Source organism: Pleurodeles waltl, chromosome 9, assembly GCF_031143425.1.
Source record: "Pleurodeles waltl isolate 20211129_DDA chromosome 9, aPleWal1.hap1.20221129, whole genome shotgun sequence".
NCBI lineage: Eukaryota > Metazoa > Chordata > Amphibia > Caudata > Salamandridae > Pleurodeles > Pleurodeles waltl.
The window spans coordinates 1,120,772,771-1,120,793,065 of NC_090448.1; the positions used below are offsets into that span (position 1 = coordinate 1,120,772,771).

The 20,295-nt window shown below is 42.2% G+C and overlaps 1 protein-coding gene across 3 annotated transcripts in view; it reads left to right on the forward strand.

Annotated features, from left to right (window-relative positions):
- The first annotated feature begins 2,852 nt into the window (after positions 1–2,852).
- The window catches only part of LOC138258788 (serum amyloid P-component-like), an 81,803-nt gene continuing 64,360 nt past the window's right edge, over positions 2,853–20,295 (forward strand). For all 3 annotated transcript variants that reach the window (XM_069206028.1, XM_069206029.1, XM_069206030.1), the window contains exons 1-2: positions 2,853–2,950; positions 6,318–6,389. In XM_069206028.1, coding sequence (XP_069062129.1) covers positions 6,332–6,389 — 58 coding nt within the window. In that variant the 5' untranslated portion in view covers positions 2,853–2,950; positions 6,318–6,331. The remainder of the gene's footprint in view (positions 2,951–6,317; positions 6,390–20,295) is intronic.

The following is a 20,295-nucleotide window of genomic DNA, read 5'->3' on the forward strand; positions in this document are numbered from 1 at the left end:
GTGTACCAACACACACAGTAATACAGTGAAAACACAACAGAATGGACACAACACCAGTTTAGAAAAATAGGCAATATTTATCTAAATCAAACAAGACCGAAATGACAATATTCCAACATACACAAGTCAAGATATGAATTTTTAAAAGAATAAGACTCTTACTCCATAGAAAACAATGGAAATGTTAATTTTACACAAAGTACCTGGTTTGTGTCAAAAATAAAGCTGCACGGGAGAGCGTGCGTCGGAAAAGTCAGCAATGCGTCGATTTCTTACTCACAAGTGAGGCCGTGCATTGGTTCTTCTCTGGTTGGGTAGGCAATGTGTTGTTTTTCTCCCTCACAAGAGAGCGGTGCGTCGATTTCCGGACGGGGCAGCTCGGATCGGCACAAGTTCACAATGCGTGAGAAATCCAGTTGCACAGTGTTAGAAAACCGCACTGCGTGGGGTTTGAGTCATTATTAGGAGCCGCAAACGGGTGTTGTGTCATTTCTCCAGCTGAGATGCGTCAATTTCCCAGCCGCGAAGCAGGTGGTGCGTCAAACATTTCCACGCATGGTGTTCTGTGCGTGGATTTCAGTCCTTGTTCTGCTAACTTCATCTTTCAAGGGCCCAGGCATTGGATGGGGCACCACTTGGCAGGGCAGGAGTCTCAGCAGAGAGTCCAGGTGCTGGCAGTGGAAGTCTTTGATAGCTCTGAGACTATAAAACAGGAGGCAAGCTCAGTCCAATCCCTTGGAGATTCTTCTCAAGCAGGAATATGCCACATAGTCCAGTCTTTGCCCCCTTTCACAGGCAGAAGCAGCAACTGCAGGATAGCCCAACAAAGCACAGTCACAGGCAGGGGCAGCTCTTCTCAGCTCTTCAGCTGTTCTCCTTGGCAGAGGTTCCTCTTGAATCCAGAAGTGATCTTGAAGAAATCTAAAGTCTGTGGTTTTGGGTCCACTACTTATACTCCTTTCTGCCTTTGAAGTAAGCAAACTTCAAAGGAAAGTCTCTGTTGTTTACAGGGTCCTACCTTGCCCAGGCCTGCCCCCAGACACACACCATGGGGGGTGTAGACTGCATTGTGACAAGGCAGGCACAGCCCATTCAGGTGTAAGTGACCACTCCTCTCTCCACTATAGCATAGTTGGCTCATCAGGATATGCAGGACACCCCAGCTCAATTTATGTCACTGTCCAGAGGATATTCACAAACAGCCCAACTGTCAGTCTGACCCAAACAGGATATCCACAAACAGGCAGAGTCACAGAATGGCTAAAGCAAGAAAATGCCCACTTTCTAAAAGTGGCATTTTAAATCTAACAATCTAAAAAACAGCTTCACTAACAGGTGTATTTTTAAATTGTGATTTCAGGGACACCAAACTCCATATTTCTATCTGCTGTCAAAGGGAAACTGCACTTTAAGGATGTTTAAAGGCAGCCCCCATGTTAACCAATGAGAGAGATAGGCCTTGCAACAGTGAAAACTGAATTTAGCAGTATTTCACCGTTAGGACATGTAACACACATGAGTACATGTCCCACCTTTAACATACACTGCTTCCTGCCCATGGGGCTACCTAGGGCTTACCTTAGGGGTGCTTTGCATGCATAAAAGGGAATGTTTTAGGCCTGGCAAGTGGGTACATTTGTCAAGTCAAACTGGCAGTTTAAAACTGCACATACAGACACTTCCGTGGCAGGTCTGAGCCATGTTTACAGGTCTACTAATGTGGGTGGCACACGCAGTGCTGCAGGCCCACTAGTAGCATTGGATGTACAGGCCCTGGGCACCTCTAGTGCACTTTACTAGGGACTTACTAGTAAATCAAATATGCCAATCATGGAAAAGCCAATTACACATAAAATTTACACAGGAGCACCTGCACTTTAGCACTAGTCAGCACTGATAAAGTTCCCAGAGTAGCAAAAACAGAGTCCAGCACACAGTCTAAACATGGGAAGCAGATGCAAAAAAGACAGGGAGATCATGCCAAGGGTGCCAGGTCTAACAGGGATGCTATCTAAACTAGTTGTTATATCCATTGTAATCCACTATTTGTCGTTTGTAAGAATTTTGAGATCAGAATTCCCATACTGACCCAGGTCCATGGAAAGTATCTGGAATCTTATTTATGACACACACCCTTCCCATACAGAGGAACCAGAGAAGATGTTAGAACCCTTCTTACTACAGACGCCTCCCACAAGCCTGAGACAAGGGATCACAGATAGGGTATGGGTGAAATTTAAGGAACCATCACAAGTAAGTGAAACAAGGGACGAAGGGGTGACCTTACGGTAACTATATCCTCCTTACTAAATAAGGTTTGACAACCACTTTCAGAGAGCATAGGACAATGTCCAGGCCAAAACCCTCTTCCTTAGCCCTGACAAATCTCGCTCGTTGATTCAAGAAACTACGAGTGAAGAAAGCAGGCCTTTTTCGGTTGGATCCATATTGTTTCTGCAAAGCTACAGTGTGGCTCACAAGGTAAGAACCGCATTGTTCAAATCTGACAATGGCAGAGCTTGTGGATAAGCTGATTACCATGCACTGCCTCCAGCAGGGGTCACTGAGCCCCCGTTTGATGGCAACACACCACAGGTCCACATAAATATTCTCCTCCTCACTGGGTGACTGATCTGTGCTCATCAAAAAATGTAAAACATAAACCCTTTCCAGAGAAGTACATACATCGGTTACATTTCTCAAGAAGGGATCAATCAATCTGTTTACATCCTTGTTATCTTTAACTGGCTTGTTCCTATCTAAAGTCCTAAACTTTCAACACTTCCTTCTACATGGATTAAATAACATGCCCCTTTACCCCTGTGACGTGTACTAAGCAGATTGGATGACCTGTTCCTTTTAACTCTCAGCAGGACACTTTGCTAGCAATTTCATCTTTGACACTGAGAGACTGTAATTGAAGAAAAGACGGTTGTGGAGCACCGGATATGTAAGTCGTGATATTACATTAGTGTCATGTAATATGTATTTTGTATGTTCATTTTTTGTAGTAAGATATTGAGACCTAAATGTTCTTGGAAAGATGCAACTAACTGGTTCTTCCGGTAGGACTAGCTGAGAATACTCTGATAGTTCACTCTTGGGAAACGAAGTTGCTTTAATGCATCCCTTAAGAGCCAACAGATTACAGAAGCAGGTGTAATGATGGTCCTTTGCAATTAATATGGTGCAACACATAAACTTTAAATTCAAAGGAATTCATCTGGAAAATTGATAGTAATTGCAGAAAACTGATAGTTCCTCAGATACTGATTTTAAACTCATTCATATGTTACCCACGCCTCTGTTTGCTGGCCACCCACAAGCTGGCTGAATGTATACTTTGAGAAAGCTTGTTATTAAATGTATATGGATTGGTAGATTTAGCACGTGGTGAAGACAGAAAATCAAACAGAAACCCAGATTCAAAGGTCAAGTAGAAAATACACATTTGCTATGTTTGGAGAACATTTGTGATTCTGCAGGATCTCTGAGCACTCCCGCAAATCTCTGCCAGTAGTAGATTGCCAGGAGTACTAAATGGTGTAACATTTATCTATGCAGAATTTTCACTGTTTGGAATGTTCTGGGTAAAGAAATGTGACACACATGTGCACATGTGCATTAAAATGTTCTTTTGTTCTTCTTGAGGAAACTATTTTTTCCTATGGTCAAAGCTGTTTCCTTAAATCCCATACGATTTGAGGATATTGAGTCACAATTCCCAGTATTCCTACCCATTAGGCAACTGTAGGTATGGCATATTGTAAGATGTTAAGTACAGATTATCACCTGAAAATGCAAAACTTCGAGGGGTTAACTCACAGCTTTTGCAGCACAACATTCAAGAATGACACCCTGTCTGCCGCAGTTGTGCCTGCGACCAAGAGTGGGCTTCCCTCAGCTCCGACATTCAGAATAATATGATAAGGATAGGTACGAGCTACTAACCATACACTTGCTTGTCATGTTCCATAAGAAATCATATAGTTCCACAGAAAACTCCAAAGGCAATAGGCTGTATAAAAAGTGCCTTTTATTTGGATAATGTAATCCTCAGCAGCACATCAAACAAACAGCCAGTGTGTTTAACTCTTTCAAAAAGAGCTTCTTCAGTGCTAGAAACATAATCTGACCCTTTTCTCCACTCAGCTCCCTCCTTAATCTATTTTTCAGGTTGTGAGGCTAGAAGTGAGATTTACTTCGGTTTTTGCATCTGAATGCCTGTTTGGTTGGGGTTGCTTGCAACTTTTCTCTTTTCTGTAGGTGTGGTGCATGGGACTTATAGGTTGTTTCTAGTCTTCTGTTTATTGGTGACCCTTGCTGCCTCTTATCAGTTATATGTTGGTTTCTGTTTACCGTGGGAGTTTCTGAAATGACCTGGTTAGTGTCTTGTCTTTTCTGGTAAGTTTCAGCTTTGATCAGCTTGAGTTTTTGGGTTGCGGGTTGCTGGTGGGCTTTTCCTGTGCATCTCTAGTCACTAAGCAGAAATTAATTCTAGGTTGTTCTCCCCCTATTCCACTGCCTCTCCAATTAGTTGTTTATGGCCTTTTGTGTGGTCTTTTCTGGGATTCACTTGCCTCCCTTTTTATTTTTTTCGAGCTTGGGGAATGTCATGTTAAGTGTGATATTTTTGTATGACTTCTTTAACCTGTGCTTTTTTAAGCCTTCCGGTGCTGGCCTTTTGTGGGCCTTTGGCTGCTGTTTAAGCCCAGCCTCCTTCATTTGGCCCATCTCTGCTTCTGATTTGCCTTATGGGGGAAATGGGGCTATCTAGGACCTTGCTCCTTGGGGACATTCTGCATTGGACCGTTTTCCCTTGTCCCCCTGTCCTTGAAAGGTTTGGGGAATATTCAAACAATACTTGTCTTTGGCTAGTTCTCTCTTTTTAAAATCAGTTTCTGTCCTTCTGTGTTAGCATATGGGTGTGTGGGGGTTCTCTGATGACTTCCCTCCTTGTTGGGGGACAGTGGTTTGCATTGGAGAATCATTGTTTTTATTGCTATGTTCTCCCTACTGTCTCCCCCTCTTTCGATTGGGGAACGCAGCAGGAACAGGAACGCCACACAACCTGTTAGGGTTGTTGGAAAGTACCTGTGAGTTTCCGAGTTTCCCCATGAGTTCTCATGCTTATGGTTTCTGAGGTGGGTCAACACAACCCAATTAGTTGAAGTTGGTTCTTCAAGGCTTGCCCTTCTGCTTCCCACTGTGCAGTACTTTCTTGATTTGTGCTGTGAGTGGCTTCTCCAGTGGGCCACGACTTTGTGTGGTACTTCTGGTGGGTAGAATAACAGCTAACCCCACATCATTGAATAAAAAGTAGCAATACAGATAAGTGGAAGATGTTTCCTTCCATTGGATTTTCTAAACAAGCGTATGACACATACCTTCGTAGTTGGTACAATGCTTTATCCCATGGAGTCATAGATTATTGTATAAACAGTGTATTAAATTCTTAAAATTGATCTCCAAGAATACACTGAAATGAAAGACGATGCTGCTGTAATCATCACACAAAGTCTATACAATTAAGATAGCGGGACAAGAGAGCAACATATAGAAAACACATGGAGATCTGTGGCCCAGTTTACTAAACGTTTACTCCACAAAGGAGATTGCTGCACTGTGTTCCGTGAAAGGGAGAGAGCAGAAATAAGCAGTATTTAATGAGATATGACACACTTCTGCCCTCTCCTTGTGCTGGCACACTTGTGACAGCCTAGCGCCAACAAAGACACCTTTCCATCAAGCCGCAAGGGTTCCTGCATTGTGGTCAGGATAGTTTTTGTGCCGGAAGGGATATCTTCATGCACAAAAACTATCCTTAGAGGCATACTCCTCTTTGGATGTGCACTGCAGAATGCAGCATGCAGGAAATAGGAGGTAACGGAGGAAATATAAATATTATTCCTTATTACGACAAGGTGGGTGAAGTTCACTATTTGGGTGCTAGCCCAGGTTTCCTGACTTTAGTAAATCTGGGTTTGTGTCACAATCCATGAATGGATGCATGGGAATTCCTGTGCTCCACCCATGTCACACTTCCGCGACGCCGGTAATGCACTGCCTTGAGTTATTTTGCGGGTGCAAAGTGATGCAAAGCCACACAAATATCGATTTGCGTGGCTTTGTAAATGTAATGTCAGCACTTGCGTTAATTTGGGCGATGCAAATACAACACAAATGCTTAGTAAATCTGGCCCTGTGTCTTAAAAACCACAACCCCGGTGAGTCAAGATTAAATGAGCATGTGGTCATACAGATCGTATTTACATAAATATTCTCATTAATCAAAACATATATGCTTTCTGTTGTAGAAACAGATGAGAGAATGAAGATGTATTTTCTGCTACTGATTAGCATCACAGGAGCCATTTCCCATGCAACAGGTAAGTTGTATGAAAGCACCAGTGGTTAATTTTAAAGCCTCAAATTAAGTGCTAAAAATGGGCTCAAATTTTATTTGGGCTGTTTTCAACAATAGCGCCAATAACAAGCTTAGTTAGGCACCTCCAGCAGGGCATTTAGAAAATATATGGGACGTTTCATATCAGAAATATGATATATTTAGCCCATGAAACTGATTGTTTTATCTTCACAGAAATCTGGAAAACGCAGAAAACTTTGGAACAAGTATTGGCAAAACCTACAGTTCACAGCTCCCAAAAGCCAGGCTTCTGGTTTGCTAATTCCTTTTGGAGACATCATTAAGACGCATGCACAAGAGCTGCACTTTTTCAGAAACCATGATTCTGGTATCCTATTATACTGTGCATCATATCAGGCTTTGTAGAATTAACAGAACAGAGGGGGCACAGATCCAAGGGAGTAGCCAGAAAATTTAAATACCCTCACCCCCACTTTGAATTAAAGCTCTACTATTGGCACCAAGCCACTAAAGCAAGTCAGCCCAAACCTCCCTCGAATAGATCTCTTGTCTCCCTCATCCAAGCATCTATGCATTTATCCTTTCCCCCTTTCACCACCCACTGATATCCACTATTTCACCTTTACATTGTGCCACTTATTCGTTCTTCCATCTATCATTCAATCTTTCCCTATTCATCCATCCACCCTCCCATCCATCCATCCACTCTGCCGTCCTTCAATCCACTCTGTAATCCACTCAGCCATCCACTCACTCAGCCATCTGATCATCCTTTCATCCACTCATCCATCTATCATCCCGTTGCCATCCTTTCATCTGTTCAACCATATTAGAAATTGGGTTATTGTTTGACTGGGGTCTGAGCCCTGGTCAAGCAGCAACCACAATCTGTGTCAGGGTAATGCACAAGAAAACCCCAAATTACCTGTACTCAATCCCCAGACAGCTTGACACAGACCATTCAGATGTAACTTAGAGGTAATGTGTAAAGTATTTGTGCAACACTTCAAACAGTCACCTATGAACACACCACACAACTAGATCCCACTCTAGGTTGAAACATAGACAAAAATTTTAATAAATAAAACAAGACCAAAACAATAAAAATCCAATCATAGAACCAGAGTTATGATTTTTTTTAAAGAATAAATTGTACAATAGCACCTAGAGCCAGCAAGCACCAACAATGGATATCTGGTTGTGCTAGACCTGGTCAAAGTCAAAAGTTCAGGCCGACCACGATGGACCATGGCTTGTATACAGCTCCAGATTAGTCCCACTGAAGGATTACCTTCTCAAGTTTTGTGCCAAACGTTCCTTTCACATGGAAGAAAGTAGCTGGGAGAAAGGAGAGTGTTTCTGGCAGTGATCGGCATGGGGCAAAGAGCAGGGCAGGTGTCACCGACGGGTGGGCTGGAGCTTTGCACTGGTGGTCCCCCAAGGGCTGGCAATGGTGCTGTGTGAAGAGCCCACCTTGCTGTGGCTCGCACAGATTTTCCGTGTGAGCAGTGCATTTTGTGGTGCAAACGGGCCCATTTGCGTTTGCAAAGAGCCCACATGCTTCAATTTGAGAGCTCAAGAGCCACTCCAAGGCTCCAGTACCTCAGGGAGCACCTGAGGATCAGGAACCTGCTGAAGACAGGTCCAAGAGCTGTGGGAAGCCTGTTATGTTCCTGAGGTTTAGATCAGGAGAGCAGCAGACAAGCCCTTTAAGTCACTCTGGAGTTATGGGTTCAATATGGAGTTGCAGGTCCAGTACTTCTTCCCCAGGCAAGAGGGCAGCAGGCAACAGGTCAGCACAGCAGTTCTTTGTAGAGCAGCAGTCCAGAACAGTGGCAGTCCTTGTAGCAGCACAGCAGTACTATCTGGTAGAGTATCTGCAGGTCCAGAAGTGTACTGAAGTGGCGTGTCTGAGGTCCTTCTTTTATACACTGGTGCCTGGTTGTGGAAGGTGGCAGAAGCGTCTAGACAGTGGACTTGAAGTGTAGGAAATTTCCTGCCTCCCCTACCTCAAAGCTGTCTAAAGTGACAATGCATGGTTGGTAGGCCTTTTGTGGGTAGACAGGACACACCCTATTCAGGTGTAAGCAAGGCTGAGCTCTGCTCCTCCCTCCCATCCTGCCAGTATAGCCCATCAAGTCATACCTAAGCTCACATTGTGTGTGGCTGTCTAGAAGGATTAGACACAGCCCAACTGTCAACTACACCCAGTCAGGTGACCTAGGCAGGCTGCAGGCACCAAATTGCTAAGGCAAGCAAATGCCAACTTTATAAAAGTGGAATTTTCAGGATTTTAAATTAGGATTCCAGAGACATCAAACATGAATGATTCATCTTTTACCATCTGGAAATTACACTCATAAAATGTAATAGGCATCTCCAATGTTAACCTAAGAAAGCGATGGTCCTTGAAGTAATGAAAAACGATTTTAAGAGTGTTCCACTACTACGACTTGTAAGACTTAACATGCCCCCAGCGCCCTCCAGGGTCTACCCAATAAGTGACCTTTGTATAAAAAGGGAAGGTTTAGTCCTGGCTGGAAGCTTATTTTGCATTGTCCAACGGGCAGTTAAAATTGCACACACAGGCTCTACAGTGGCAGGCCTGAGACATGTTTAGAAGGCTACTTAAGTGGGTGGCACAATCAGTGCTGCTGACCCACTAGTAGCATTTAATTTACAGGCCCTGGGCAACTGTACTGCCACTTTACTAGTGACTTACAAATACATTAAATAGGGCAATTGGGTTTAAGCCAATTCTAGCATGTTTTAAGCAGAGAGCACAAGCACTTTAGCACTGGTTAGCAGTGGTACAGTGCACAGAGTCACAAATTCAGCAAACTTTAGGAGGAAGAAGGCACAAGGTTCGAGGACCCTGCAGAAAGGGCCAGGTCCAACAATCAGCCTAATTATCCTTATACTCTGCCAACCTTTCACCTGCTCATTCACCTTTCCATCCATCCCTTTACTTTACCATCCATCTATCCATTCACTCACCCTTTCACCTGCTCATCTATCTACCCACGTATTCATCCACCCACGCATTCATCCACCCACTCATCTACCCATCATTCCTTTTGACTTTTCTTCCAGTTCAATATTCCTTCCTTCTTTCCCTTTTCTATTTACCCATCTTTCGTTCTACATTGCTCCTGCATTCTCTTCTAATGACGCGGTTAATTATGAGCTTTTGTCTGCACATTGCAGACAGAAGAGCCCCTTAAGGAATCGCATTGCCGCTGTAGCTGCTAAAGGCGGGGGGCATACAACGCCCCTACTTAGATCCATCATGATTTGTCAGCAAAAAATCTGTCCTACACCACACCTGGGGCAGATGGTACACCGGATGCCAGCATCACTTGCAGGATTGTTCATATTTTTTTCTTAATCAATCTTTTTATTGATATTGTCACTCTTATATATATATAAACAACTGTGGTATCTATTTTGCCCACCTGGAGCAGAGTTCTAGTGCTGTTCCCAATAATGTCAATGTTTACTGAAATCACGAAGGCACGGACGGCCATTTGGCTTCTCGACAATCACTAATTAACTGATCTGTTGAAGGCATTGTGTATGAGTATGCGGCATATCTGTAAGATTCTTTTCTCTTCAGGGGGTTCATTGCTATATTTCTGAGGACAACAAATGGGCTAATGCGCACCTTTATTCTTTAGAAACAAAGAAACTTTTCCGTCTGATTAGAATGAGGAAATATTGGATGATCTATACCACATAATTAACATTTCACACGTTGGAAGGCAACAGTTTCTATATTTTGTCTTGAAAAAGTTCCAGATTGGAACTAAAGGTGGGCTGAAGTGTATTTTTATATGATTGAATAAAAGGCATGGATGGAAACTATCATCAAATATATGATGACTCTGAGTTTTTAGCTGAAGTCGAACCATGAATTAAAAAACTATTAGAGAGCACAAACCTAAGGAAATAGAAGGAAAGGAACTCATCCGGCAATAGTCCTCATACTTGTGGACTGGGATGCCTCCTCCATCAGGACCTAGCTCTAGGAAGGACTTCATTGGGTCAAAGTCCCAGACATCGCCCACCCTTGATGTACCTATGGTACACCAGTGATGTCCCAACTGGAGAATCTACATAGTCTATTGACTTATTCCTGCCATATCCTATGACAATCAATCAATCAATCAAAAAATGTATTAAGCGCACTACTCACCCAATAGGGTCTCAAGGCGCTGTGGGGGGGAGGGTAGAGGGTTGTCGTTTACTGCTCAAAAAGCCATGTTTTGAGGTGCTTTCTGAAAGTTAGGAGTTCCTAACACGATAGAGCAGTGTCGCTCGTGTCACACGCTCATTACAACCTGTCTTCTTATGCCCATTGTGCCAACAAAGACAACTTTAGTGATTTGGGGCAGGAACATTGCACTGTCCTCCATAGCCAGTCCATAGCCAGTTCTGCCTGCTTTACACATGTTGCTGGAGCCGTTCTCTGTCCAAGCAACCAGTCGTTAAGCATGGTCATTTGATCTGACCAGTAGCAATGAAACATTAAGAATCGCTTGTCCCTCATTATACCCTGTCAAAAACATTTGTTAAACGCTACACTGAGTATAAAGGCCCAAGAATATTCATGTGGGTTCCGAAAAAGATTTTGGAGTTTTGAAGGGATGGTTGTGAAAGACATTTAAATGTTGAAGTAAGAAGAGCATCTTAATTGGGGTACCCTCTCAGCGATTAATATGGGGAGAGAGGACCAGCAGAGCAAATGCACATGAATAGTCTTCAAGAAATTTGAAGCTGTTATGTGCTGTAGTCAGCCGGGTTCACCAGTTTATTGTAGGCCTCCTCTTTGTACCTGGTAGATGACCAACATGTCCCGATGGACCAATCAACACAATACTTACCCGAAATTCTCAAGCAGTTGTCTCCCACCCACGCTTCCTCCCGCCTCCACTCATTCACTGGGCCATCCATTCTAATCCATGCAGCTAGGGCTTTGATGGGCAGTACAAATAATAGCTGTGAGAAGTGCAGGATTGTGTATCTGATACTCTACCTTTCTGCCTATGTATCCCTAATTCAGATCAGTCTGCAGCAAAATGCTCTTGCATGAAGGAAGCAGGCAGCTACAGGCACTGTGGTCACTGAGCTGCTTCTGGGCGTGAATTGTTAATGGTACATGCAAAGGCAGTCTATCATGGGTTTATGTTGTGCGAGCTGAACCCCAATGTTAAACTGCACCCCCAATATTTTCGTTATCCCAAAATTTACCTTTATGCTCAGCTCCTGCGCCGTCGATTTTGCAATAAAAGTCCCCACCCTCCTCGACATCCAAAGTCCATTTCAAAGGCGAGGACGCTACCAGGTTGCTTTTATACTCTCCATCTGTGGTTTAAATAAATCCTACCAGCACAAGAGAGGCTTGGAGGGGGCAGAGTTTGATAACAGTAATAAAATAACTAGCACAGATTGCAAACAGCAGGGAGAGGAGTTACAGTGCTTTGTACCTTTGCATCCAAAGCAGACAGGTGAACAGAAGGATTTTCTAAAGTAATATCAAGATTACATTTTATGCAGGAACAGCATTCTTCCAGCACAAAATCCTAAGCTTTGACAACATTAGCACTTTGTATGTGTGCTGCATGGTGCAGCGCACATGCAAAATTGGAAAGATTTGGAGAAAAAAATATTTTCTCCAACATTTCACCTTCCCTGAGGAGGCATACTTTTTTATGCAAATCTCGTTAAAGTTAGTAGATTAGCATACAAATCCATGGATAAGTGCATGGGAATGTCCCTGTACCTCCCATGGTATGCCTTCTTGACATAAAGTAGTGCTTCGTGCTAAGTGTTACTTGAAAGCTACTGTCCAATGCAATGCAGGATTTTAGCTGAAAAGTAAGCCTCAAAATAACACTTTGTACAAGGTTTGCTCCCTGTTTGTTATGCAAACAGGAGAAAATTGTTAGTAAACCAACCCCAATATTTTAAAACAATGAACGGGGTGTTAAACTTTTAAAATTGAATCACTACCCAACAGAACCCTTTTTAGCAACCATAGAATAAGGAAAGATTAAGGGATAAAACAAGAAAATTCTAAACCTATGCCTTTCAACTTGCCAGTTCATAAATCACTGTGCTATTTTAGAAGAATTTTACTTATGAACTCCAAATAACAAGAAGATCTCTGTTACAAAAGCAATAACCCAGTAAGCTTTACTTTGCAGCAGGAACATTAACCCCCTATGCTACAAAATCATGAGTCAAACTGATTAGACAAATATCTCTCCTCTAAATCCTTTAACCACCAGAGTTATCATGATGTTTGTAAACATCCCCTGAAAATTGCTGGGCATACAAAGATCTCTGCAGGCTGCTCTTATCTCAGATTAGTCTGTCAAGCAGAGGGAGTCCTCTAGGCCTTGGCACTCGGTGCACTGGTCGCACCGCCCAAAAGCTGGACCTGCATGCAGGTGCTTTTCACTTTCACCAAAGCTGTTTTACAGTGGGAAAGGTTTTGCCACTACACTGGGAGTCCTGAGCTTGAATCCTGATCTCCCATCTTCATAATGAATAAAAAATTAACCAGGAAAGACTGAAGTGCTCGATAAGAAGAAATGCTTTGAATGTAATGTTCTTAAGAGCACTAAAGTTTATAACTAAGGCAACAAAACCTAAGGGCACTTACCAGAACCAATAAGGGGTAATTGACCCTGCTGGTTTCCATGGAGGTAGGCGTAATAGAGTGGATAAGGCATCGCCTTTCCCACAGGAGACCTAAGTTCGATCCCCAGCCTCTCCACTTCTGAGCCTAGGGAGTCAAAATAACAAACACAAAAAACCAGGGCGAAAGGGAAATGTTTTTTTACTAGGCAGCTCCAAACAACAATAACCTACTAGGTAATGGCTGCTTCTAGATACATGGAAAGCCAAAGAATCTACAAACAACAAGTCTCTGAGTGACAGCAACAGGACTTTCAGTATGCTAAGGTGAAGTATCACCTAAGAGAGAAAGGTGTCAGAGCTTGAATATTCACTCCCTTATTCATTCACCTATACATTCCTCTCAGTGAGTTAAACACCCGCTCTAGAAATTTGTCTGTAACCTATGTGTCACTCATGCCTTAACTGTGCATGGTCTGTGAGTGATGAGCACTTTTCCCTGCTGAATGAGTTCTGCAGGGAATGATTGTTTGGACGTGTTGCTTTATGTGAGAGAGGGAGGCTTGCATCACTACCTGCAGGATGTATATAATCTATGAGGAAGTAAAGTCGACAGCACTGCTACCTCATTTGTACATAGCATGTGATGGGGAAAACCTGCTGCTACTGTCCTAGCTTCACCTGTCTTTTGATGGAAGGAAGTTTGCACTGTTTCTGCCCAAAGTGTACAGGTACCATGAAGACAAGGCTTTTTCCTCCACTATTGTCCCAGACCGCTTGTCCAGAGGAAAGCAACAGCTCATGTAGGGGCAATACTTGCATGTCAAAACATTTAACCTTGTTTCTCTATATGGTTATGGAACTCCTCAGTGACTTGCAATATCCTTATAATGTATGGCAGGGGGATACTTTACCTCCTATGTATATGAGAGTTTACCTTGTAGGAAGGCTTATAAACAGCATAGTGGGTCTCAGTTGGTAATGATGAGAAGACAGCGATAACAGACCCGATTGGTTCACTAGGAAAAATTTATCCAGTGCCATAGATCTACTCCAGTGCTTCCTAAACCTTTTAGAGCCACAGCTTAATTTTTAGAACAACAAACCTTTGCAACCCACCTAGCTTTAATGGACATGAGGCAGGTGTGTTTTTTAATACAGCTAAAGCATTGTGTGGTCTTGCACTGTTAATTACAGACTCCACATTTTCCATTGAATTGCCCACCATATTTGCACAGAAATACAGTTTTAGTGCTAAAACTATATCACACAGAAATGATAATGTGTGGAAATTGTTTTGCATTTAATATTTATCATTTGTGCATGTGGAAATTGTTTTGCATTTAATATTTATCATTCGTGCATCACCAAGTTAAGTGGCTTGATTTGTTCCAATCCTAATAAAATCTTTGTTTCCATTACGCATCAGCACTGCAAACAAAATATGCTTTGTTTTTTCTTTCCAAACTACTGTATGTGTACAGTTCATTTACAGGTATTTATATTTTGTTGTGTATTGCACAAAATGACATCCTACTTTCCTTTCACACTACCTGTACCTCAGAAAGATTGTCACATAATTTCACTTTACTTTTCATTCTAGGACTGCAAAGAGAGAGTTTGTAAACACCGACCCCCATAATAAAAAACATAAGACGCAATTTGTCCGAAGACATACCCTGACATTTTACCTCTGTCTTTAAAGTGCACTAAATGGGACAAGATAAATGCAGAATTTAAAGGCATCTTTATTTATTGTTTGGACTTACCCGATCCACCAAAAATGGTCTCTTTTCCAACTAGTGGATGGTAAACCCACAATTCGGGAAGCACTGATTTAATCTGTTAAATATGAGAAGTTATGATAAATGCAGTGCGTCTGACATATTGATTGTGAAGTGTATATGTTAAAGCCAATAACCATTTATGGATGAATTGTTATTTCTCTGTATTAAAGGCATTTTGTTAGATGAAATGTCACAGATTATCACAGAATACCCTTTTAAGGAAGGATTTTGATGTTTGTTACCGGCTTTGAGCAGGCCTATGGGGAGAAGATTTTCACTGTAATAATTCTTGCGATAATCTCTTCTTAGCTGTCTGCCAGGATCTTGTAAAAATGAAAATCATTAACTAATATATTCCTAATGATGACTAATCATGACTAATTGAGTTCGGAAATCGAACAGTGACACAACAGACACTTTCAATTCATAAGCCAGACCTGGTGTCATTGCCAATGCTTGTTTAAAATAATCTCCCCAGTTGTTAACATTCTGCTGGGCTCGGGACTAAAGAGAACAGCTTCCAAATCTTGTCTGTCATAAAACAAGGTTTTATTACTGAGCAAAATCTTGTGAGAGTTCCTCCAGGAAGAGTCTTCGGTGCCTAGAAATGGGAGAAGAGGAGCATGGCTAGAGAGATGGAGGGTGAATCTGGTACAAAAGCTGTTGCTAAAAAATAATAAGTAGATCAAGAGTTTGTGACTTGGTGAGATTTCTCTTCAAATCCTTATACTTCACAACAGGAGCTGCAGGATATGATCAATAAAGCTGTGGCCTTAAAGAGCTTGAAACACACGAAACTGGGGAACAATATTATCCTATTGTTGAAGAGTCTGAGCAATTAAGTCATTACACAGACGGCCTTGACATCAATAAAGTTCTCATGCATATTATGCAAAATTAAAATTTTCATGATCCTTAAACATTGGAGGAAGATTTCTTTAATCACTATCAATGGAAGGAGCTTAATTCCATGCCTGTGTATGCTGCCTTCAACAAAGTCCTTAGAAAATAGTTTAGAAACTTCGAAAAACAACCTTGTCCTTGTATTCGGGTTAAACTATACCCCTTAAAGAATTTCCTTCTTCTGGTCAATTGGACTCTCTTATAACTGAATTAGTGCCTCAAGGCTTAAAACTGTGGGAGGAGGCCACTCTTACCGACTGAGGTGACAAAAAAGTGGAAGCAGCAGTCAAGATTTTATACAACCTCTAACTTTGCTGTGCAAAGGTTCTGACATCCTTGAAATGGCATTCCCCCAAACTTTTTGCCTTCACCTCCTTATCTTGCTAAACTATTTTCTGTTGGCATTAGCTCTGCTAACCATTGATAAAGTGCTTGTGCTCTCTCCTTCAAACTTGGTAAAATTGTACTACACCTAATTGGTAATGAGCATCACTCATTATGCCACCACTGACCACCACTGACCTAGCCTATTGAAATATGTCTCAGGCCTGCTATGTCTCGGGTCCTTAAATGAACCCTCATTGAGAACATCAACAGATCCTTGTCCACAGGAGGTACAGGCTGCACAGCAAGGCACACGATTGGTGCACATTCAGAGGTACACCAAATGCAGTGGAAAACCAGCTGTACACAGCCTAGGATTGATCTGAATGCCATTGACCAATTATGCTCCAGCTCTTCCAGCAAGGAGGCTCCGAAGTACTGCATCATGAGATCACAACACATCCAAGTTGAGGATAGCTCCATTACTCTCCTTTGATGGTATAGGGCAGCCTCTCCGTAGAAAAAATAATAGCAGCAGTGTACTGCCTATTAACGACAAAGTAACTGCAAATCCACCAAACACACCAGAAAAAAGTGAGTGTATGGCCAAAAGGGATGACTCCAAACATGGTCTGGAAGATACTGACACATTCAGAACCGACAGCCTTAAAAAAGTGCACAATCCCTGTATTGCTCGCCGTGTTAAAAATTCTGCTGACCAACTATCCAAAGTACTTGGGGAAATTGGTATTTGATAGGGACTGTATCTCGGCTGATGACCTTGCTATCTGGAGACCATACGTCTCTCTGGCGGATGTCAGAGTAACTTGTTTGTGGGACAATAACGCCCTCAATCTGCTAAGCTTGACAAAATTCACAATAAAAGTAGCAATGTGAAGCCACAATTCCTCTTCTCTTATCTCTTGTGTGGGGGGTAATTAAATATGGCTGCATCAAGTTACAATTTGAGAAACCAAAACTTCATAAAGAATTTCAGGCTTCATGCCGCAGCAGCTTTCTTCATTCACAACCAAATAACTTCCATTTGAAAGTATCTGAAATACTGGACAAATCATAGGGACAGGTGTACCCTTCGGATGGCATGCCAAGTTGGCGACCTCAGCATTGCAAAGGCCTTGCAAGGATACCTGCTTACAAATCATAGAAAAGACTCAGAAAGACCTCTGTTTCCTCATTTAGACATTTGAATTTGAAAGGTAACTCCCACACTTTGTGGATGTGACTGTCGCCTAGCTTCTCATATCAGCCTACAGCAAAATGTTTCAAACTGTTTGTGAAATGAAAGGTAGAAATGGACAGATTTATAACCCCATGTATTAACCACACTGCTGAGGGAATTTCCGCTACAGTGAAAGGCAACTTTTCTCGCTTTTCAATGTTGAGCATGGTGAAACTAGCTTCTTTATTAGCCATCGTCTGTTGCTGTCTGATAAATCAACAGCGGCGAACAAGTCACTACTATTAATGAACTGCCATGGCAAACTGCCATGAAATCAGAACTTGCAATGTCCAACATAACCGCATGATGGAACACAGTTGACTCTGCCTGTATTGTAGAAAGGACATGTCATTCTGAATGATGTCAATTGGAGATTGCACTATATTATTTAGGGTGTATATTCCGTTGGACAAAGTGTTCATGCCATTATCGGCAACAGCTAAAGCCTGTTCCATATTTTCCTTATCTATATGCCTTAAAGGTGCAGCAGTTTCCATCTGAGAAAGCTTTTAAATCTCACTATATATGGCTTCCTAGGACATACCAAGAAATCTTTTAAGTCTATGTCCCCAGAAAGGAGGCTAAGATGTTGTTTCACAGCTGCTAAGTAGGAAGAACGTAACCACTGTTGGCACAGTTTACCCACACTGTATGTAGTAACAATACCAGAGTGTTCTTCCGAGACATAGTGAGGGTCTGGACGGCCTGCTTTGATGCCGCCTCAGGAATTAACAAACTGTGCCTGGCAACCATTTGTGTCCTTTGGCCACAATTACCACCCACTGGGACTCGAAAGTGAGAAATTAATGGTACCGTTCTGAACCCAAGCTGTTAGCTGATCCTCCATGATATTTATAAGTGTTTGCCAATTTTGAAATTTAGTAGGTGTGGGGATGCTGGGCACGTTCATTTCCTTTATTTTTGCTAACCCAAGCATGACGTTTGTTGGACTGTTTCATTTAAAAATACAATTTGCAAGGGAATAAGGGATGCTCAAAACAAAGCTTCTATACCATGTATTTGCCAATCTTTAGTTCCCCGTACACTCTTCACATCAGTAGTATTTTTCCAATACCCATAACCTGAAACAGCAAGCCGGGAAACAAAGGAATCTGAATAAATCAGTTTTGTATCTGTTAGCAAGATTTTCATAATTTTGGAAGGTAATAATTTGAAATAGTATGTCTCGTCTTTTGTAGAGTAATGGCCACTTAAGTATGTAAACTTTTCAATGTATGTTTTTGAGCTCCTCAATTGCGGAGTTGGACAATGCTCTCACTGTGTGTAATTGAAAATTAGGTTTACTGGCTCGGTGCAAAAAGTAATGTCCCCAGTGGTTGTAACAGAACATTTCCCCATAATTCACTGTATTCATATAAACATCATCACTTTCAAAAACAGTGTAGTAGACTAGCTCAGCAGGCTTAGAATCAACCACTTTAACATCCCATCGGAAACACCTGGTATTAAGATCAGTCATTGATATTTTAAATACATACCAAATTTGAATTACCTCAGTAGGGCCACATATGTCAAAGGGCATCTCATCCCAAACAATCCTATCAGGAATCGGAACTGCTGAAATGTTCACTAGGGACAGGCCTCTCCGAACTCTATGAGAAGATAAGTAAGGTGCTAAAACCTCATCCACTGGCTCATTGGCAGAACGTTCAGGAAGATAATGTCCATTTAGCAAAAGAAAGAAAACAATGACAAAACCCACCCAAAGCAGAAGCCCAGCAAAGTCAACAGTATCCACAGATAATAACATGGGTAAACAAAATAGTCATTTTTAAGCTATATGTACAGCTTACATGTGTTTGACACAGTTTCTGTTGCAGAATCAGATGAGTCAGCAGAAAAGTCATCAATATCAATGAAATAGCCAGAAGCAGTCTGTGCAAACACAGGAGCCAGTGCAGAGCTGGTAGATGGTTACACTTGTTTTGGAGGTTTAAAGTAGACAATGCTGCCTGTCTGTGTTAAATTGGAGTATAGTCCCACATCTTAGACATCTTGTGACTGGATCAGCAAAAGCTCATTCTCCACTCTCCCCATGCTCAAGAAGGCAATTGTAGCATTGTTGTACACATTGGTGCTTGCAAAAATCTTGTTTGCTGCTTGTAGATGTATGTCCTGTTGGGTAGTGAGAGGGGTTCGGGTACTATCCAAAGGACCTCATGGTCTACTGTGCAGGATCAGCCACATGATGCATTTTGATGTTGTCAAGAGAGATGATTCTGTTCCCTTTGGATCTAGGCAAAAGTGGTAGGATGACAATTCAGATACTGTGTATTCCCAGGACTGGAATTGGTGCTCTATGGGATGGGCCAAACTCCTTCTTCACCGCTGTCTTTTCACGAACCAGATACCCAACTTTAGGAATCCAGCCGGGAGAGGTTGTTGGCAAATCCCTTATTTCCAAGGTTGTGATACAGGCAGATGAACTGTCATCTTAAAATTGCTGTAGCTCTTGTAAAACAGCAACATGTTCATTCATGTCAAATGGTGTGTCTGTCGCAACCAATCCAGGACTATCAAGATCCGGGACATACATAGGTGTCTCAAACAACACCTCATATGGAGTGTGGCCTCTAAGGACCTTCTGGGCAGATTATTTAATGCTCTCTGGACCCCATACAGGTGATGAAGCCAACTATGGCCTGAACCCAATACTGTTGCTGTTAAGGATTACTTCAAGTCCTGGTTCCTCCTCTCCACAACTGAATTACCCCCAGGATGGTAGGGTGAGGAGTAATGGAGTTCAACACCCATCGTGCTCATGGTGTCCCTGAATGCCGTGGCATTAGCCGACCGTTGTGATCATACCCACAGGAATCTAGAAGAGAAATCAACAGCGACTAAGATTTATTTGTATGCACCATCAGGTTGTAGGGGAGCACAGTGGTCCTGGGACACACATTGTAGTGGTCTATTCAACACAAACAGGGATGCCTCCGGTGGGCTTTTATTGTTGGATCCCTTTATTTGTTGACAAATATCGCAACAAA